The sequence below is a fragment of the Apis cerana genome, linkage group LG8, assembly GCF_029169275.1.
Source record: "Apis cerana isolate GH-2021 linkage group LG8, AcerK_1.0, whole genome shotgun sequence".
NCBI lineage: Eukaryota > Metazoa > Arthropoda > Insecta > Hymenoptera > Apidae > Apis > Apis cerana.
This window is the reverse complement of record NC_083859.1, coordinates 10920991-10941525: the sequence shown is the minus strand read 5'-3', so window position 1 is coordinate 10941525 and position 20535 is coordinate 10920991. Positions and strand designations below refer to the sequence as shown.

At 32.4% G+C, this 20535-nt stretch overlaps 2 protein-coding genes across 9 annotated transcripts in view; one reads left to right on the top strand and one right to left on the bottom strand.

Moving 5' to 3' along the window:
• Positions 1-20535, top strand: part of LOC108001525 (midasin) — a 101545-nt gene that overhangs the window by 23221 nt on the left and 57789 nt on the right. The window lies entirely within an intron of this gene.
• The window catches only part of LOC114578003 (uncharacterized), a 47288-nt gene that overhangs the window by 9646 nt on the left and 17107 nt on the right, over positions 1-20535 (bottom strand). For 3 of the 8 annotated variants that reach the window (XM_062078904.1, XM_062078906.1, XM_062078905.1), the window contains exons 2-3: positions 3661-3863; positions 1784-2036 (exon numbers count right to left, since the gene is read on the bottom strand). In XM_062078904.1, coding sequence (XP_061934888.1) covers positions 1784-2036; positions 3661-3854 — 447 coding nt within the window. In that variant the 5' untranslated portion in view covers positions 3855-3863. Of the gene's footprint in view, positions 1-1783; positions 2037-3660; positions 3864-4561; positions 4840-9351; positions 10064-20535 lie in introns of those variants that run through there. The other 5 variants (XM_062078909.1, XM_062078903.1, XM_062078910.1 and 2 more) reach the window with 3 other exon arrangements.

Below are 20535 nucleotides of genomic sequence, written 5' to 3'. Positions count from 1 at the left end.
TCTCGAACTTGTAAATTAGCTCGAAATTGGGGCAAAATTGGTTGCTCTTGTTTCCAATTTTATTTTCGAGTCGAATTTTCTTTTAATTTGTATTCATCCACTGTTGAGATAATTCTTTTTTTCAATTTTCAATTACGATATATTTTATCGATGGACTTGCTCGTACGTGGAATTTTAAATTTTAAGTTTCATTATTTTATAAAATGTAATAATAATAATAATAATAATAAGAACAATTCGTTTTATTCTTGGATTTAATCGAAGTTATAGTAACAAGATTATGAAATTATCGGAATAATTGGTATTGATTGATGGATTTGAGTGAAACTTTCTTTTAACGAACATTCATCATTTCAGGCGAAATAATAACTCATTTTCATTTGACCAAAAAATGGTAACGAATTTGTGAAATAATTTTTTTTAAATTTTATTTTGTATTTTCTTTTATTGGAATAATTATTAAAATTTATATTCGAATATATCCGTAAAAATTTTATCACGATTGTTACGACATAAGGATTTGTAAACTCGTTCTCGTATTAAGTATCCTCGTCCCATGTTCCCAAGATATCGTACAACTTAGAGATTACACGATTTCCAAGTTGGCTTAACTTTCACCCGGTTTAAAGGGTGATGACTTTGCGAACAATTCTCTCTCTCTGTCTTGCGACACGATCTCAATCGATTCTTAATTTTTTATTCGATTTTATTTCCAATCGATCTTTCATCCGTCCATCTCTTCTGGGCGACGTTCCCAATCCAACACATTTCATAAGCGTTAATTATAGTATTAATTAATCAAGATTTTATACATGAAAATATTTAAATCGATGATTAAATTAGTAACAAAGAATATTTAAAATCATGTATTTATCAATAAATAATTTAAAAAGGAACTTGGCAAATATATTATTATTACTTGTTCATCAAAAATATGTCTATAAAAATAATAATAATAAACAGATTATAATTTTAAGTCGATCAGTTCCATGAATTAAGTAGTTGACTGTACAAAGATAGCATAACAAATTGTCTTTTTTCCCAAATCTCTGCCACTATCTTCCAATATATATCCAAGTAGCATAATTCACAGATCTTGGTTTTGTATTTTCTAATTTTTGTCCTCTAAAAAAATTGCTTTTTAATTATTAAAACGATTCTCCCCTCTTCCCCTTTTTTTACATTTTTAAAGAATCGTTTTTTTTTTACTCTTTTTGTCCTCCATTCATTTCCTTTTCTTTTTTCTTTCAAAAGAATATTCTTCCAAAGGTTTCCAGTTCCAGTTCCGCGACAAAGATGCTTAAAAAAAAAAAAGAAAAAGAAAAATATGTGCCGTTTGGATAACGAAACAAAGTTACGAAAGCTTTGCTTCCGCAAGACCGTTTCAAAAACTTTCAAAGCTTTCCCAACTACCTGTACTATTATAATATTATCAAACATCTCAACTTTAGTTTTAAATCGTTAATCAATACAAAATTAGGGATAGAATTTTAATTAAAATATCGAATTCCATGATATTTATCCATAACACGTTGAATCAAGCAAGCTATGATATTTTAAAAAATTCTCTCTCTCTCTCGAGTGTAGCAAAAAGTATAACTGAAAAGAAACAAAACGAAAAACAACAGGCGACGAATTATGAATCGTATCCGCTCTAGCCTCGTTCCAAGAGGTGTCGAACTCCAGGAAGTGTGAAAAATCTTCTAACGTGAGACACGAGGTGTGGAAACAAGGTGAGAGAGGTGTAAGAGAGAGAGAGAGAATAAAAGAAGAAAGCGCTTGCCTGGGGCGAGTCCATGAGCAAAGGAGCGGCGAGGTCCGCCTCCTCGTCGGTTTCGGGGAAGATCGGGCTGTCGTTCAGCACTGTTGTCAGCATGTTCACGGTGGACACGGTCACAAGCAGTAGGAACGCGGTCTCGACCAGGGAACACTTGGTCATCGGTTGACAGTTGAGGATACTCGAACCTAGGGGCAATAAAATCGCGGCCCGAGCGCAGTCCACCATCGCCTGATGGAACAGCAATCCTTGTGACCATCTGGAAATCACGCGAGAGGCGTGAAAAATTATTTTTAGCGGGATGGAAGTACACGAGATCATCTATGGTGTGCGTTGTTGTGACGATTGCATCTTGTGTGCTCAATCATTGGAAAAATTAATTCTAATTTAGTAGAAATACATGAAATACATAAGACATCTCTATAATCGCTCAATCATAGTTTTTGGAAAAATTATTTTTAATAGAAATACGTGAGACATCTCTATTGTAAGGCAGAATTATTATTGTTGTGATTGTGATGCATCTTGTATGCTCAATCATTGGAAAAATTAATTTTAATTTAATAGAAATACATAAAATACATGAGACATCTCTATAATCGCTCAATCATAGTTTTTGGAAAAATTATTTTTAATAGAAATACATGAGACATCTCTATTGTAAGGCAGAATTATTATTGTTGTGATTGTGATGCATCTTGGATGCTCAATCATTGGAAAAATTAATTCTAATTTAATAGAAATACATGAAATACATGAGACATCTCTGTAATCGCTCAATCATAGTTTTTGGAAAAATTATTTTTAATAGAAATACATGAGACATCTCTATTGTAAGGCAGAATTATTATTGTTGTGATTGTGATGCATCTTGTATGCTCAATCATTGGAAAAATTAATTCTAATTTAACAGAAGTATATAAAATACATCAGATATCTCTATTGTAGATTAGAATCGTTATTGTTATTATTGTGTTATATCTTTTATGCTCAACCATTGGAAAAATTAATTTTAATTTAATAAAAGTACATGAAATATATCAGATATCTCTATTGTAGAATTGTTAGAATCGTTATTATAATCATTGAAAAAATTATTTCTAATTTGATAATTTAATACACGAGACATCTTTATAATCATACAATCATAATTTTTGGAAAAATTATTTTTAACGCAATAAAAGTATACGCAATACAATTTCTTCTATTATTTTTAATGTAATAAAAGTTGGATAATGAAGTGGTGCACATTGTTCATTTTCTTTGTAACGTTTACAATGATTACAATGATCATAAATTTTTGAAAAGGGAAAAATTATTTTTAATGCAATAGAAATTGGATAATGAGATAATGCACACTATTCATTTTCTTTGTTTACAACGATGTATATCATAATTTTTGGAAAGAAGTTTGATAGATGCACACTGTTCATTTTGCAATATATTATTATAACGATTGTGATATACCTTGCCAATATCTTGAATATGATTTCACTCGTACGATCATAATTTTTGGAAAAGGGGAAAATTATTTCTAATGCAATAAAAGTAGATGAAATACACCTCTAATCGTTATTGCAATGATTATGATGTATCTTGCTAATGTCTCACTTGTACTTCGATGTACAAGAATCGATTCTCAACACTCTTTCTTTTTCACTAACCGATTTCCTTTACACGTCAGACAAACTACAAAGCAATATCGAGCTACATTAAATTTCGATTTTCTCAACCGAACGAATTTCACGAATCAATAAATGTTTCCGACAAATGTTTAATTCTTACATTTTCTACGTAAATGTATCGCATCTGAACATATTCTCCAGCAAGATATATCCCAATGGCTGTTTTTGTAAAAGTTTCTTTATTATCGTCGGAATTACCTTCGCAACTGTCGCTTGGCCAGGATCAGGGCCATCAGCAGGAAGTTCGCTCCCATGCCCAGAGCGCCGAGGCCGAAGATGAGGCTGGCCTCTGTAGCGCCCCCTGGATGACACTGGAACACCTTGGTCGCGTTTGACGACGCGTTACCCGATGCGCCGATCCCAAATCTTAGATTGGCGCCTATCATTGCCATCAATTCGACCTGTTTCGACAGATTTTCATCTCCATCATCCCTTCGCTACTTATTCCATTCGATTTAACCGATGTTGGGGGACCATTTTCGTCCCTCCCCTTTTTTTAAAAATCATCTTTCTCCAGAAAATTTTCATTCGGCAAATCAGTTAAGGGATTAGAAATTAATTCTCAATTTCCTACATTTCTATTGATTATCGTGACGCGTGAAATATTTGGGAATATTTCGGTTCATTTTTGTTTTTGAAAAAGAAAATATAAGAAATAAATATGTATAATATATTTATTTTCGAAAGAAAAATTTGTTACGTGGCAAAAGACTCGTAATATATCCGGTAATTTCATCGTGATAATAAGATTTATTTCGAGATTACGAGAAACAAAATAATTTATTTGCGTATATAATATTCATATTATACGGGTATCAATTACAAAAGTAATTAAACTTGGTTCACGTGGGCGATGATCGAGCAAACGCGGGCTGATGCGCGATGTGGTTGCGGGATATACAATGCGGGATTCGGAAGCATAAACAGAATAATTAGAGAGCGAGCGCGATAAGCGTGTCCTCGAACGTATATCTTGTCGTTCTAATAATTTATAACTTTCTCGGAAACAATATCCTTTCTATCTTTTCTTTCTTTTTTTTTAACGTTTTGTAGTTTATCTGCCGATAGATTTTAAACGAGATTGAAATCTTGTACTAACCGTATGTAATTAATTCCTGGCCAAAGTTAAACCAGATTTTTAACCAGATTCGTCACGGCGACTAACACGGCAACGGTCCAATGTATTCAAAGACTGTAACACGTAAAGTTTCACGGTGGTGGCGCTTGCCTCGCGTTACATATTCATCGGTTTAACCTTTAAACTTCGTCTGCCCCTACTCTGCGGGAAATTCACGTGTTCGACGACTCGATATTCGTCTTTCACTCGAGTTCCAATGTCTTATAAGAGACATTGACTTGTTAACCAAACTTTGTAACCAAATAAATTATATGGATATTTCGAAAATCACAATGTTAAATCGACGAAAATGTTTGCAACGGAATAACTACGTTACTTATCGCTTATTATTTATTTCATCTCTAATCGTATGTAACTCTTAGAAAATTATTCTTTTTAAAACAATTTCGAAAATAAAGTGAATGTAATAATTAAGATCGTTTGAAATTCTCGTTGGAAGTAAAAGTTATTTTATTCGAAGGTGATAAATCATTTAGGAAATTCGATAAGGGAGAGATCAGATCTTAGAGATCAATCTATTCCTTTAATAGCGATAGACAAGAGGCTGAGGAGAAACGCAATTTACAATTCGAGAAATCTTGCAAATTAATACTTGCAATAAAGTTAGGTTAAGTTATACGCTTCCTACGAAAAATTGCTTAATTTTCTTCTTCGAAAATTTGTGCTCTTCTTTCTCAAATCGATTTACCTGCATATTCATGATAAATTTCCATTGAACTAAAGAATTTGACACGATGGATAATTTAAACTTTAAACAAAGTTATGTATAATATATATATATGTGTGTGTGTGTGTATTTAAACAGCTCAAGGGATTCTGAGACACGCTGAATACGTTTGGGCTTGAACGTCGTGCTACGCATCTGGTATAAACATGTGACGTTTGCGTAATACGATTTGTGGATGGAGTTCGACCGTAGTTTGTTGGTTGACGAGTTGTGGTTGTTAGTAGTTAAGTTACTTGGTCTTCGTCGCGTTTCTCGTCGCTTGTCAAAAAGTTAAACTCGTGCCGCGTATGAAATTTGACATTTTAAAAACATATATTTTTTTTCTCGCTTTCGAAATTTTTTATCTCTATTTTCAAATATAATTAATATAACTTCGATTGACAAGCGTAGAGTATAAACGAGAAAAAAAATGATAAAGATATTTTCCGTGAATTTTATATCGAAATAAACATGGAATAATTATTTATATTTCGTAACGTGAGTCTTTCGAATCGCGTTGTAAATTATTGTTCTCTTTGAACACTTTGGCCAAGTCTTTTGATGAGGATTATAAAGAGAAAGGGAAACTGTATGACTTGGAAGTTGCTTAAAATGTTTTCAATCTTATTTTCATCAAATTTCTCGTTGAATCGTTCCATTACAGATTCTCTCTCTCGTTTGAATAAATTAAAATTCAAGATATTATTTCTTCGTATACCATTTTTGAAAAATCGTTCGAATTTTGTATAATTATTTTAATCTCGATAAAAGGAAGAAAAATATTGATTTTCCGAAATATATTAATGCATATCGAAAAGGTTAAATAATCTTCGATTTTTTTTACAATTATTAGATCGTGAAATTGTTACAATATATTTTTGATATATTTAAACTTCATGATTTCAGCGCGAAGAAATTCTTCGAATGCTGCGATTCCACCTTCTCGGGTGTCCAATATTTTATTTTATTTAAAAACATTCGGCGAAATGCCCGGCGAGTTTGATAAATGGGTTAAGATTTCGTGTTTCGATTCGACTAATTTTTGGTAGAGTGGTTTGCGATGCACAAAAACAGTCCACGTTTATCGGCCAATGCGAGTTGTTTCTCGATCGATTTCTCGGCGATAGGAAAAGAACAACAAATCTTTACGGGCCGCCGTCCAGTCGCCGTGACTTTTTTCGGCCGTAACGATACTTTCGACACTCGTTTAAGATTTTCATTTCAATCGTTGTCCAGATCGCGTACGATTATCGTGCGATATACCGTTCTTCACCACGAATTACGATTTCGTTCAAAAACAAAACTATGTGCGACGAGCGCATTTCCAAACGCAGCAGCTTTCGATCCTCCGTCGAATGACGCGCCATCTACTTTCCCAATTGTTTTTGCTTCACCCGTGCGCATCCATATGTGTGAAAACCGTTTCGTTGGAGACGCGTCCAATTCCGCGGATGTTCGTTCGTGGATCAGTTTCCATTTCGCCTTTCGACTTATCTTCGTTCGATATGGATTTCGGTCTACCTCGGGGCACTTTTTCAAGATTCTCGTTTCCAGATCTGAATTTTTGAAAGCAACCATCGAACGGTTCTCTCGTCGATAGAATCTTTCTCGAAAGCTAATCTAATATTTCGATACGCTTCAGCTGACGTTTAAGCTTAAACTTATACAGGAACAATATTCTAAATTCGTTCGATAACATCGTATCGTTCGCTTCTCAGAAAACAGTTAATTGACGAATTTATAACCCAGAGGAGATATAAGAGGACAACGTGAAAATATGCCGAGCGAAATATAGGTTAAGTAGAGTTTACAAGTCGCGGTTGACCGTGTCGTTTATTCTAAAATTTGGCAATGTTAATACAAAGTTCTTTCACGTTGCTTGTACCATCGTCCATTTCTCAACGAGTAAACAGCACGTTCAAAATTAAATTTTGTATTCCTTGCTCGAGAATCGAGATATTAAAATTCATTTCTGATTATTGGATAACCTTTCTTTCTTGCGACACGTGTTTTTGTCGAAATGAAATCTCTTTATTTATACATTCCGGGAGAATATGTTTGGTTTAAAACTTTTTTGGTGCGTATATTTAGCGCACGTCATACATGGATAAAATTTAATAATAAAATTATCGCAATAATAATCGTAAATAATTTATTACGAGGCTATAAAACTAGATTAATCATAATAGCTAGGAACGAATTGTTATTCGTAGCACTTAAACAAGTAATTTTGTTCGATATTTTTAATTCTAGTTTCAATTAAAAGTTAATGGCTAATTGCCTGCACGTAAATAAGTTAGTTCATGTTCTTACGCATATAATAGATCCGTGAACCGTTGGGTACCCGTATCAGATTTACAGTGAAAATTCGTCAACCGCAGCTGCTCGAAACTTGTATATATCGCGAACCCTCTATTAACCAAAAGTTTTCGAAAACTTTTATTACTTTGTCCTCGCGCCTTTGGGGAGGAATTCAAAATTTCCAGGGAAATATTTATATTAAATACTACTTAATTTAAATATATAATAGATGAAATTAATCTCGAAAATTCGACTCCAAATTCACAACTTGTTAATTGTTCTAGTTTAGATTAAATATCCAACTGTAGAGGCTTCTCCATTTAGAGAAAAGTAGAATTTTAGTTCCAATTTTAGTAATACCTTTGAGTATGTGAATCTGGATTCTGAATTTCGTATAATATATGTCAAAATAGCTTTCAGCAGTTCTCAGGTTTTTCTCGTCGATGATTCTCACTTCAAAAATTGGTGAAACGTTTCTGGCCACTGGTAAGATCCTCGAGGATGATGAGGATAATATTTTAACTCGAATATTCGAGGGATCGATTCGATCTCTTAACATCGTCGATTAACACGCGTGCATCTGCGTCCATTTCTACCTCCATATTCGTTCCATATCGATCTTCATTTTTTTTTCTTTTTACTCATCCAACCTCGATTTTATTTCTTTACCCGTTTCGCTTTACGTGCTTTGTTATTGTTCACACCGTTCTTTTTTTCCATATATACGATACGTTCGGTATTTTGTGGATCGAGAAAATGCGAAATAAAAATTTTTTTATACGTGAAGCATGAATTCGTTCGTAATAAATTTCGATAGATTTTTCGATGGAAGAATTCTTCTTAAATGTACTATAAATTAACTGTTATCAATAATTTTTAGAATCCAAAAATATTAAGGAAAAGAAAATTGTTTATCGACAGAGTATGGAAAATTCGCGAAAACTTTTCGATTCTCTTCGAGTCGTTGACGGCTTTCAACGCGAAACTCGTGTCATCCGAGGCGCTCGCCTATGTCTTCATGCATAAAACAAAAATGCAGCGAGAACACGCGGATTTTCCACCTTCGATATATCTTTTTACGAATCCTCGATACGCTTTCATCCCCACCCATGAAAATATTCCGCCTCGAAATATTTTTGCAGTTTTTATAGATACGTAGATGATAAAAAAAAAACTCGCGTGCATCGATTTCGTTTACGTGAGGATAAATTGAATTCGCGAATTTTCGATCCGAGAGGAGAGGCTTCTCGAGGAAAAATCCCAAGGTTTGACGTTGGACAATAAAATTGTCGAACGCCACGCTTCGAAACAACTTTAAATAACAAACTGTCATCGTGTCTGTCTCGAGATATAAATAATTCCCCTTTCAAGAAAGCTGATATGTAAAATTTACATATCATCGTATCAATTTTCTTTTATTCAAAGAGATAAAAGAGATTTCGATTAATGAGAATACGATAACGACGATTGAAAAATTTAAGTTTAAGTAAATTTCACCAATTTTTGCGGATTCGAACAATCTTTTTTCGCGTTCTTTAATATTTTTTTCGAGTTATATGGAAAGTAATTTCGTTTCTTTTTCACGACAGTGAAACATCTAGTCGTATAATTGTTATTCGTCGGTATTTGCTTCAATCAATGTCTTTGTTTTGTCTTCGTCAACTTCGACCGATTTTCCATAAAGTGGCGCGTCTTTAACGTCGAAATTGTCGGAACGAAATTTTGAAAAGTTTCACCAGCTTACCGTTATGTACACCTTCTCCATAGTCTTCACGTAACTTTTTTCTTATCTGAACAGCATTCTTATCTTTTCGATAATAAAAAAGTAAAATATGCCGAAAATGCTCCTTTCGGCCTCGCATCTTTGTTTATCACGCGCGAAAATCACACTCGAACACAAAATCGAACGAATCTTTTTCTTATAAACCACGAGATGCCAACTCTCGAAATATAATAACAACGCGGTTTAGAATGAAGTTGGTTGAATAAACGTTCGACTAGTGACTATCGCGTGAAAAAACGAAATTACTTTCTGAACAGCACGGTTTAGAGTGAAGTTGACTGGATAAATGTTCGACTAGCGACGCTCGTGTGTAAAAACGAAACTACTTTCCGACCAATCCGATATAAAGCCTGTGTAATTTCCAATCTAGAATTCTCGTCGGTTGTCGGATCTCCTACCAGTATCTCACCGTCATTCACACCGTGTCAGAGTCAGGCGTGCGTACTTACGTCAATGTTCATGTCGATAAGTCACAAGGACAGTGGTAGAAAAAACTCGATAAATCATTCCGTGGTTGATTTTAATTAAAAAAAAAAAAAAAAAGGAATCGTATATTCGTGGGTAAAATAAACACGATCAACGACAAAAATAACAAGAGAACAAGACAAATCACGCGGTTAATCAATAAATCGTATTCTAAAGGATATATCTTGATTTTCTAGAATAATTCATCTTTGATTACGAATAATTTTTAAAATATACAAATGTAATTTATCGTTCATTATATTCGAAAGAAGAATTATTGCTATAAAAGACACATGTCTCAAAAAGAGAAGATAAGTAAATTTTAAAATATCTCAATAATTTTAACGAATTATTTTCTTACAATTAACTAATATTTGTCAGAGCGACGAATTTCCCTTTTTCAGAAAAGGGACGATTTCTCTCTGGTCGTGCCTTGAGAGAAAACGATAAAACAAGATAAATAACCTCAATGTGAGGAGCGTGATGCTATAATATTAAACATCTCCACTGAATCGAATATAAATTTTTTCGTAAGAAATTAAAAATCACAGTCAAAAATAACCTAAAAGACAAGAAGGTTCAAAATTTATTTGACTTTTTAAAGAACATTAAATCGATAAATTAAGTAATGTATTCACTTCCTACTTACTCTACGATGTCGCTAATAATTCCTAGATGTTGTTGATGCGACATAAAACCCTAATAAAAAAAAAAAAGATAAACAAGGGCCTGTGTATCTTCATTGTCCAGCTCAGCGAAAAAAGCCTCGTCGATTCTTCGCAAGATTTCCCTGTTCTTTGAGAAGGAAAGAAAAAAAAAAAAAGAAAAAAGGAAGAAATTTCAGAGAAATTCAGAGGAAAAATTCTCGAAGGGTAGCGTAACGGTTTTCGGTTCGCGAAAGAAAGGAGAAGGAGGGAGGGGGAGAGGAATTCCGTGGAAAGTAAAGCGGAAGCTTAAAATGGTACTTGCACGGCGAAAGAGTTGGTTGCTCTTTAAAATTTTAAATAGCTCCACTACCGCCGGTTCCCTCGTCAAAATAGACAATGAAGCTTCGCTTCCCTGCCACGCCCTCTCCTTTCGATTCATCGAGACGCCACCAATTTCGGAATCATCGGACACAGTGATCTCGACATTGATGGTGAGGAGAAACTAATTAAGGACTATTTTTTTTCCAGGTTTTCGATATATAGGGGAGATTTTAATTTTTAATACGTAAACGATAAAACTGTTTTTCAATTGTAATTTATTGTTATCTTAAAAATGTATATTATAATATAAATATATGACTGAATAAAATGAAAAAGGAAATGCGTAGTAATCGATATATAAAAAATATATAAATATATAGAGGAATAAAATATATGATAGAAGTTGAAATAAAATAGAAAAAGAATTGATAAATAAATAAAAATGTTTTTTTCGTTCTTCTTCGAAATGAATATTGAAAAAAAAATGCTTATTAAAAAAAAGAAATTATGGTTTGTTACAAAATATATCCTCGACAATTCTATTCTATAAATTATTCGATGGATATGGGCCGAATAAAAAAAGTGATAATTCAACAAATAACGATAAAAACGATAAAACTGAAAATTATAATAAAATGAAAAAAGACATACTGCATGGACCGCTCAAAGATTGAAATGAATAAAAAAATTAAACTTAAATAAAATTAAAAATATTATTATTAATAATATTGTTACGTATACATCATGGATGGCCATTAAAATTAATTTTAACATAGTTTTGCAAAGTTTTGCGAATCGAATATGGCAGTAAAAAGAAAAAAAAAGTAGAAACTTTCTACTTTTCATACTTTTCGACTTTTATCGCCTGGAACGATGTGAAACGTGTGAAAAATCATTACATTGTGTGAATTTCTAATACGAAGTAAATATTTAACTTTGGTTGAATTATTTAATTTAACCAAAAAAAAAAAAAAATTATAAAATTGAAATTTAAAATTCAAAAATTTACAGAATATTTCTCAACTATTGAAATATTGATCAATTATAGATAGTCCTGTGCCTATATACGCGTATTTTGTAAATACACGTTTAAAAAGAGGATTTAAAATTTCAACAATTATTTTTCATACATTTATCCCAATTTTAAACTCTTTGATCCTCGAATTCGATTTTTAATTTTAATGGCTCGTAATTGTCAGAGTGAAAATTTGAGAGAGATTTAAATAAATTTTAAAACTAAAATAAAAGGATAAAATATCGTTACAATAAAGAAAAAGTAACAAATGTAAATCCGTGAGAGTAAAATTTTCTAATTTTATAGCGGAATGCCACTCAAATTAATTCTCCATCTGCCTTCCTAAACCTTCTCCACCTTTTCCTCGTGGCCGAGTAAACCGCTGCCTTTCCAGTGCACAACTTCGATTTATCATTAGATAAGTTTTCCAATCAATCAACCTAATCTAAATTCGCCTCACTCGTGAAATGTGGTATTATTCGCCTTTATCAAGATAAAATTCATACGATAATATGTAATTATAATTTATAGAAGAGAGAAAGAATTATGTTAAAATTATAAAGTTTATTACGAGACTAATATACACGTTTTTTTTTTTTTACTCGTTTGCTAGTGGCTCACAAGTGGCTTGAATCAGATTTCAATTTCAAAAAGATTTGGCTACGTAGATAGAGTATGTACACTCGTGAAAGGAATGGAGATTTTAAATTTTGCTCGTAGAAAAAAAAAAGAAACGTAAATTATATATTGCTTGAAGATTTCATATTTGAGAAAAGTAATAAAAGTTTCGTATTATAAAATTCAAGGCAAATATTTGCTTGAAGTAAAAAAAAAACCTAAGATTATAATAATTCGAACATTTTAAAAAATATTTTTTTTTTGCCTAAAACAAAAAAAAAAGAAGAAAGTATCAAATATCTTTCTAATAGGTGCAAAGTCATGTATCTTCTTAGCCATTTCATTCGCTAAACCCCTGTCTCAAGCGGAATGGAATTACTTTTAAGAAGATCGATGAGGAAAATTAAAACTTGCAGCGTCTAAGGAGTTCCTTATAATTAGAGTAATTATAATTAAAAAATTAAACGGGTATTTAAATTTGGAGAAATTTTTTCAGGGTGGAGTAAAAATTGGACGAAACGAGAAATTCGGTTTAATCGGTGTTCCGCACGATAGCGATCTCTTGGCCATGTTCCAAGCTAAATTTTCTGTCTAAAAAAAAAAAAAAAAGAAAAAGAAAAATCGAGACGAATGGTTCAGATTTTATAAATTTCCTAAATCCATCTACCAATGATATTTATATTTCTATATCTTAAATCGTTTCATTTTATTTTATTCATTGGTTCAGTTATAACATGATGAAATGATTATAGAAATTTCTTTATCATTACGACTTATTGCTAATTTATCACATCTTTTTTTCCCCGAATAAATATTTTTAGAAAGAAAAGAAATATCGATGAATGAAGAAATTTCAATTAAGAAATATTAATCATAATGATATATTTTTGTAATAAATGATTTGGTTTGACAGTTGATACGAACGAGCATCTATTTATGAATCTGTGTTTTATATAGTAGGTTATGTTTTCAGTTGTTCCTCGGCATGAATATTTAATTTATTTCCACAATTGTGTCCGTGAATTGTTGTCCATACTAGCTTGTTTCTATCGCACAGTATCAGATTTCATTGTTTAGTTTATTCAAAAGGTAGCAGTGTATCGTATCCACTGTTATTCATGTCACTTATTCTTTTCAATTGTTACGTTGTTTTGTGTATGTTCTACTACCGCCCTCTTCGTACGAATGGTGCTGACAACAGATCATAAATATCCCCGATTTCTCGTTAACTAAAACTATCAAAAATCGGTTTAGAACCTTTAATTTACTTTTATTGTATTTGTATTCATGATTTTTCGATGTAGAAAAAAAAATTCCGTAAAATTTAATTTTTTTTTTTAAATTAGAAAAAATATCATTTTATACATCTTCTTTTTAAATTAACACAGATGTATTATTTTACATAGGAGAAATATATAAAAAAAAACTTTTTCAATAGAAAATTAATAAATACATTATTATGAATAAATCTAACTTAACTCTAAATCAGATTAGAAATTTTATCTGATGATTTTATCTGAATTTTATATGATGATGATAATAGCCAATTAACGCGAGCGACGAGAGAAATTTTGAAAAGTTTTAACTCGGTTATAAGTATGTTCATTAATGTAGAGGGATGATAGAAAATTGATGTAACATGAGGAGAAATTTGAAAAAATTCGAATCGAGTTAATGGAGCTCCATTAATGGGAAGGGTGAATCGGTGTTAGTTTTTCGAAAAACGTTCATAATTCACGAAAGAAACTTTGATAAATTTAACCGGTATTTGAGGTTAAATTAACCGTACAAACGCTGTGATTAACGCTTTTGAAAGTCGCGCCGTTCGCGATCGCATATTCGCGTATAACGAACACAGTAACTCCATCTCATGCACGCAGTTTGTTCCGCGTAATTGGATTTCTGCATTAGCGGAATTAGTATTTGGCGACGGTATCACCGATTCGATGTACGATCTCTCATTGCGGAAGAGGGAGGGGATGACATTGTGCTGAAACCAAAGCCGTGTTTCCACAACGAGGTATTAGGTATCTTCCATAAATACAGGGGGCGCTTTATATCACTAACGTTCAGAATTTAGATTATCCTTGTGTTAACGTTAAATCATCGGATTTGTTTAAACGTACTGTTGATATACAAATGTATTGCATTATATATTTTTCTCTGTCATTCTTCTCTGCGATAATACCAACAAATTACGTATTATCGTGTATTAAATGTGATTATATGTTATCACCATTACTAATTATTACGATCAAATATATGAATTCACGTGAAATCGCAATATTTACTGATTCTATTTAGAGGATATATAATAATTATCTCGGGTTATTGGAAATAAAATAAAAATAAAAAAAGAAAATATAGAAGCTAAGAACGAAAAGCGATTCTTCTTCGAAAATTTACCTCGTAGCGAGATATTTCTTTTATTTCGACCGTTTATGGGACGAGAGGTTATTTCTTCCAGGCGCCGCAGATGGCTCTGTTACTACTGTTGATACGAGATGTTATACGATACGAAAGAATGGTGGATGCAGTAAGATATTTTGAAACGAGGGCTACTTACAATATGAAGACTTTATTGCACGGAAAAAGAGATTGTAGAAAATTGCTCTTGATGAAATCTAATAACGAGGGAAGGGAGAATCTCGTTCCATTTTGCTGCAACAATGAGTTTCTTTGATGCACTCATTGTGTGGTGGATCAATTATTTTTACGCGTCGAGTTTTCCTTCCGACCTCTGACCTTTTTAAAAAATACTTTTCGCCACTTGCCGCGCATACTTTTACCGCGACATGTCAAAGACTCTCCGTCGTAATTTCTCCGGCTTAGTATGAAAAATTTCCCGTTCAAGCGGAACCGCAAAAGAGTTGACAATACATTCTCTGCGCATAAGACAGTTTATCGAAACTATGATAGAACGTGATCAACTTAGTTCAAACTTTTTACACTGTCGAGCTACGAGTCTACAAGAGTATCCGATTCCCACTCTGTTTCGTTTATCCAAAGTTTGCTTCGCTCGAATATAGCGTGGTGTTTCCATTTGACGAACAGCGACTGATTTGAACATTGGATAGAACATTTCATTATTTATTTCTATTTATTTGAATAAAGAAAATATTTGAACGAAGAAACACGCTATATGTATATATTTATTTATTTATTTATTTACTTCATTTGAAACAATTATTTAGAACAATTTGACGCAGGATTAATAATCTTCTCCTTCCGAGATGTTTATCTGAAATTTAATCAAACCACTAATTCGACCGAATTCTAAACGCTTAGTTAACCAACTGCTAGAAGCTTCGCCGCTTTAAGACTAATTAATCGTTAACCGGAATCCTGAATTCCTGTCAACAGATTTCACTTAATTACTGCGAGGCAATCACTGGTTATATTCTGAAATATATTACAATTAAAAAATTACAGAGTTAAACTTATTTTGAAAGAGTATAGAAATAAGGTAAATTACAGTAGTAAATTATATATATTACGAATATTTTAAAGGAAGGGAAAAATGACAAAAAACAGCCAAGTTTGTGCAGACTCGAATGGCCGAAATTTCTGTGTTTTCTTTTTTAAATATTACAGGCCACTGAATATCGTTAATAGACGAATATTCGGTGTTTACGTTTAGTGATGCATAAAACACAAACATTTCTTGAGGCATCTGTGTTACACCTACTCAAAAAAATAGTTGGAAACTTAATTCCCGTGTTGTCCAGTTGGATTTATATTTGCTGGATATTCAGGTCGGTGGAAATGTAAATTGTCGAACTTTATCCAACTTCGTACACACGAGTAATAACAGTAAATTTTAGCGAACTGTATACAAATGATCCCTAAAAAAAAAAAAAAAAAAAAAAAAGAAAAAATTTACTTCTTTTTAAAAATGGAAAAATTTACACCAACGAGTTGATCAAAGTTATCGAGTGTTCTTTAGAAAATACGTCAGTCGTGTAATGAACCGGTCACGTGGTGGTTCTATCTTGCTCCTTTGTCTCTCGATCTAATAGGAATTTCTCCATCGCATAGATGTCGCCTCTGATCGGATAATACCTTGGTTAACAGTTCTATATTCCGTGTCACTGCACGAGCTGCATGTGGTTTATGGTTGTTAGCAAGATTAAAGCTTTAGCCTGAGATATTCTTCGTGCATATACACCGGTGTCCTTTATTTTAATCTTTTCATATCGTTATCTCTGCTGCTTTATCTTCTAATTCAAAATTTTCGATAACAATTCGAATACTACTTTCATCCTACTTGCACGGTAACTCTCGAGGGATTTTTAGGTTGGAAAACACGTTTTATTGGCCAAAGTAAACTTATCATTTGGGGCATACTCGGATCGATAGGAAGCGAGTCAGCAAACATCATGATTTTTGTAAACAGGATTCCTCTCTGCGAATCGAATCTGAATTCCAACCGGTTCGAATCGGCCTCTCTTCTTTTTTTATTCTCTACGCATGAAATTTGTTCGAAAGTGAAGAAAAATGATGAAATCAAGATTCGACAAATTTTGTTTTATGTATATTTATAACTTTGTGTTCCTTTGCAAAAAGAAAAAAAGAATTATTACTTCTGTGAATTCGTTTCTTATTTTTTTTTCTTTGATAAAAATACCAATCGAGAACTATAATTATTTGTTTTAATTTCATTTGATTCTCAAAATTATAAAGTAATGATTCTATATATTGGGATAAAAACGAAGAATATTATTTTGAGTAGAGAGGGGAATTGAAAATTGAAAATTTGTCCATGTGCACTCATATATGCGGATACAGATAGAGTTAGTAGACAGAAAATCGTGTTATAAAATAAATCGAAAAAAAAATAAAATCTTTTTTTTTTTCGTTTGAGACTTTATATTTGAGAAAATCAAATTTCAAATAAGAGCCATCGAGCCTGAAACGATTGGACATGTATACTCCACAAATTTTTAAATTCGATCCTCTCGAAAATTGGAGCTGCGAATTTTAATCTTTTCTCTCGTATATTCTAAATTTCATTTTATTTTAATTTTACTAATTCTTGTCTCGGTTGTCACGCAGAATATAAACGCAGAAAATTGATTTTTCTGAAAGTATCAAGAATCTTATCGAATCATGATTTCCGTAATTATCGCAATGACTGTTCGAGGAAACATTCTTCTGACAATTCATCTAATGACGCTGAAGAGAACAAGTAGAAAGAGATAGAGTTAGAATAAAAAATTTAATTTATACATTATCTCTTTCTGATATAGAAAAGCCATTTGATAATATCATATTTCCGGGAGGATGGAGTTTTAATTCAGGTTTCTTTCGATATAATAGTCACGAACGTGGTCAGTCTATAACGCGAAATGACCCTTTTATGTGCTGAGATCCTCAAAAATTTATGTTACTTCCCGTCCAAGAGCAAATTACCGGATCCTGGAGTGATATTCCACGCTCCAATTGTGGTCGCAGATGACGTGACACAGTAGCAGATCATCGCGGAAACATTGTCGTCATCAATTTTATTTTTATTTGTTCCACCAGTTTTATCAATCGTTTATTTATTTTCCATAGGGGGAGGGGGATCTAACTTAAACGTGGATCACGAAAATTTATCAATTTTTTCTTAAATTTAAAACTTTCAAATCAACAAAATTTGTTTATCTCACAATTATTTTATCGGAATTTAAATATATTTTTGAATTCTAATTTTCTAAATGTAAATGATTTTACATAAACATCGTCGTGTATTTCTTATTAATTTCTTACTAAATACTAATTTCTTATTTTATCCCATGTAATATCTTCGTTTATAAAACTTCATAAGCTATTTCTCATATCCCTCGCACAAAGAATTGTGGGGATATAATATTATTTCAATCAGCTGTTAGGAACTCGGTAATGTTCGGCGAATGTCGCGTATCGTCGCGATATTTCGTGTCGATTCGTTCGTGACGCATTTACGAATTACGATATATCTCAATCAGCTGTTACGATTCGGCAATGTTCGGCAATTGTCGCGCATCGTCGCGATATTTCGTGTCGGTTCGTTTGTAACGCAGTTCAATCCGCACTTCGAATCGTCTCTTTTTAAATTTTTCCATGATATATTTTCTTATTTTGTTCTTCTATTAATTCAAATTCAAAATTATAAATCCGTGGTACAAAATTTTCTTTTTCTTTTATTTTTACTTTTACTTTAAAGAAGATTAATTATCCACGTGAATGAATTAAATGTAAATTAGACGAAATATTCGAGTCAATTTGTTCGTTGAACGTTCGTTGAAGATAAAGTAAACGGAATCACGATCCGATAAAATCTTTGATGTGTACATTACGAAATAAATCGGTTGGTATAATAGATGAAGTCTAAAATCGTGTTTAATTTCGTCCATTTTGAATAAATGAGACAATGAAATAAGAAAATTGCTCACAAAGAGCAAATTAATTTATTATTAAAGATACAACTCATCTAATCGATTCTTTAAACTGCATTTTTAAACCAGGTTCGAAACGCGAGATATGGCGAACATAATTAACTACATACAAGAATTACATAAGAATTTTTTGGTGTTCTTAGAAATAATGAATTTTTTTAAAATAATACAAATTGCAAGAAAAGACATTCATAGTATATAACCTATAAAATCTATAACGAAATTATATACGAAAAACAAATACAAATTTCGTTCACAATCTTTCTTCTCACCAATCTAAATCTATCATTCGCGACAAAAATAAAAGAAAAGACATACTAATTTGTACAATTCCTCTCGATCTCGTAAGAATTTTTCTTTCTTACAACTATGGAGCAATGCTCCACCATCCATCTTCGTTCATCCTTTCTCGACATTTCTCACTCGTTTCATATTCAACGAATCGTCCAATTTCGACGAGAATCGTCCACTTTGTATACAGAGATAAATCCGCAACGGACCGTCGCGTCGGTGGGACGTGGGCGTGTTCTTTTCTCACAGCGAGAGCGGTCGCTGTGCCCCCAGGCGTAAACACTAACGCCGCCCTACCTGTTTTGCTTTCGATTTAGACGTTTCTGTTTGTGAATATGGAAACACAGAGGAGGCCCAGCAACCATTACACCTTCATTACTCGGCAAACAATGACTACTAATGGGAAAGCTCGTCGAACAAAGATCATCTCGAAATAGATGAGATGAAATAGATCACAGTTTAACGATAATTTTTTTTGAAAAATAAATTAAAGTTGCAAGTTTATTTCAAACTTGGAACTCGAATGAGATTCAAAATTGTTTTATATAACATTATTAAACGAGAGAAATTGTTGATAAATTATTATTTTGTAGAAAGAATGATTCAAATTATTTTCTTTCGAACTCTGCTTTGTAATTGTCTCGTTTCACTCGAGATAGAATTTCTGTGCATTGTGATTCGACAAAAGTTATCCGAGATACATATATATACAGTTCTCTACTGTTGAACAGCTTGTTGCGTCTAAATGTAACGTCTTTATTACAGATTTATAATCGTTTTTCTCATTACGTTCACCAAACGTATTTATTTATGCAAAATCGCACTTAACGGAAATAATTAAAAATATAATCCGGTAGTATTTCATGTTTGAAAATAAATATTAATCCCACAATGAAGTATCAACGAACAAAATAGGTTTCGTAAAAGTTGTTCTCAAATATATAATTTTAGAATTCTCCAATCTTGTACGAGCCTCGAGCCTCGATAGCTTCCAGGAATAGAGTTCAATATGTAATATAAAATTTTTTATCCACACGATGCTTCCTTCATTATTGGATAATTCATATTTGAAACAGAAATACTTTTTTAATCATTGCCATCTGTTGTTTTCGTATCGTCGAGATTATTTCAATAATTTTCTTTTCCTCTCGAAATTCTTGCTCGGTCAATGATAAACCTTGAACTAAATAATATAATAATATACACTGGTAAATTTGAACACGACTGAGGAGGAGGATCATCGAGTAGCTTTATACGAAAAGAAAGAAGGAGAGAGGAAGCGGAATCGATTATATCCTCCTTTTGAAGGAGGCATCCTCTGAAAGAACTTTTAAAAGCGGCAAGATATCGGATCCCTTTTGAACCTGTT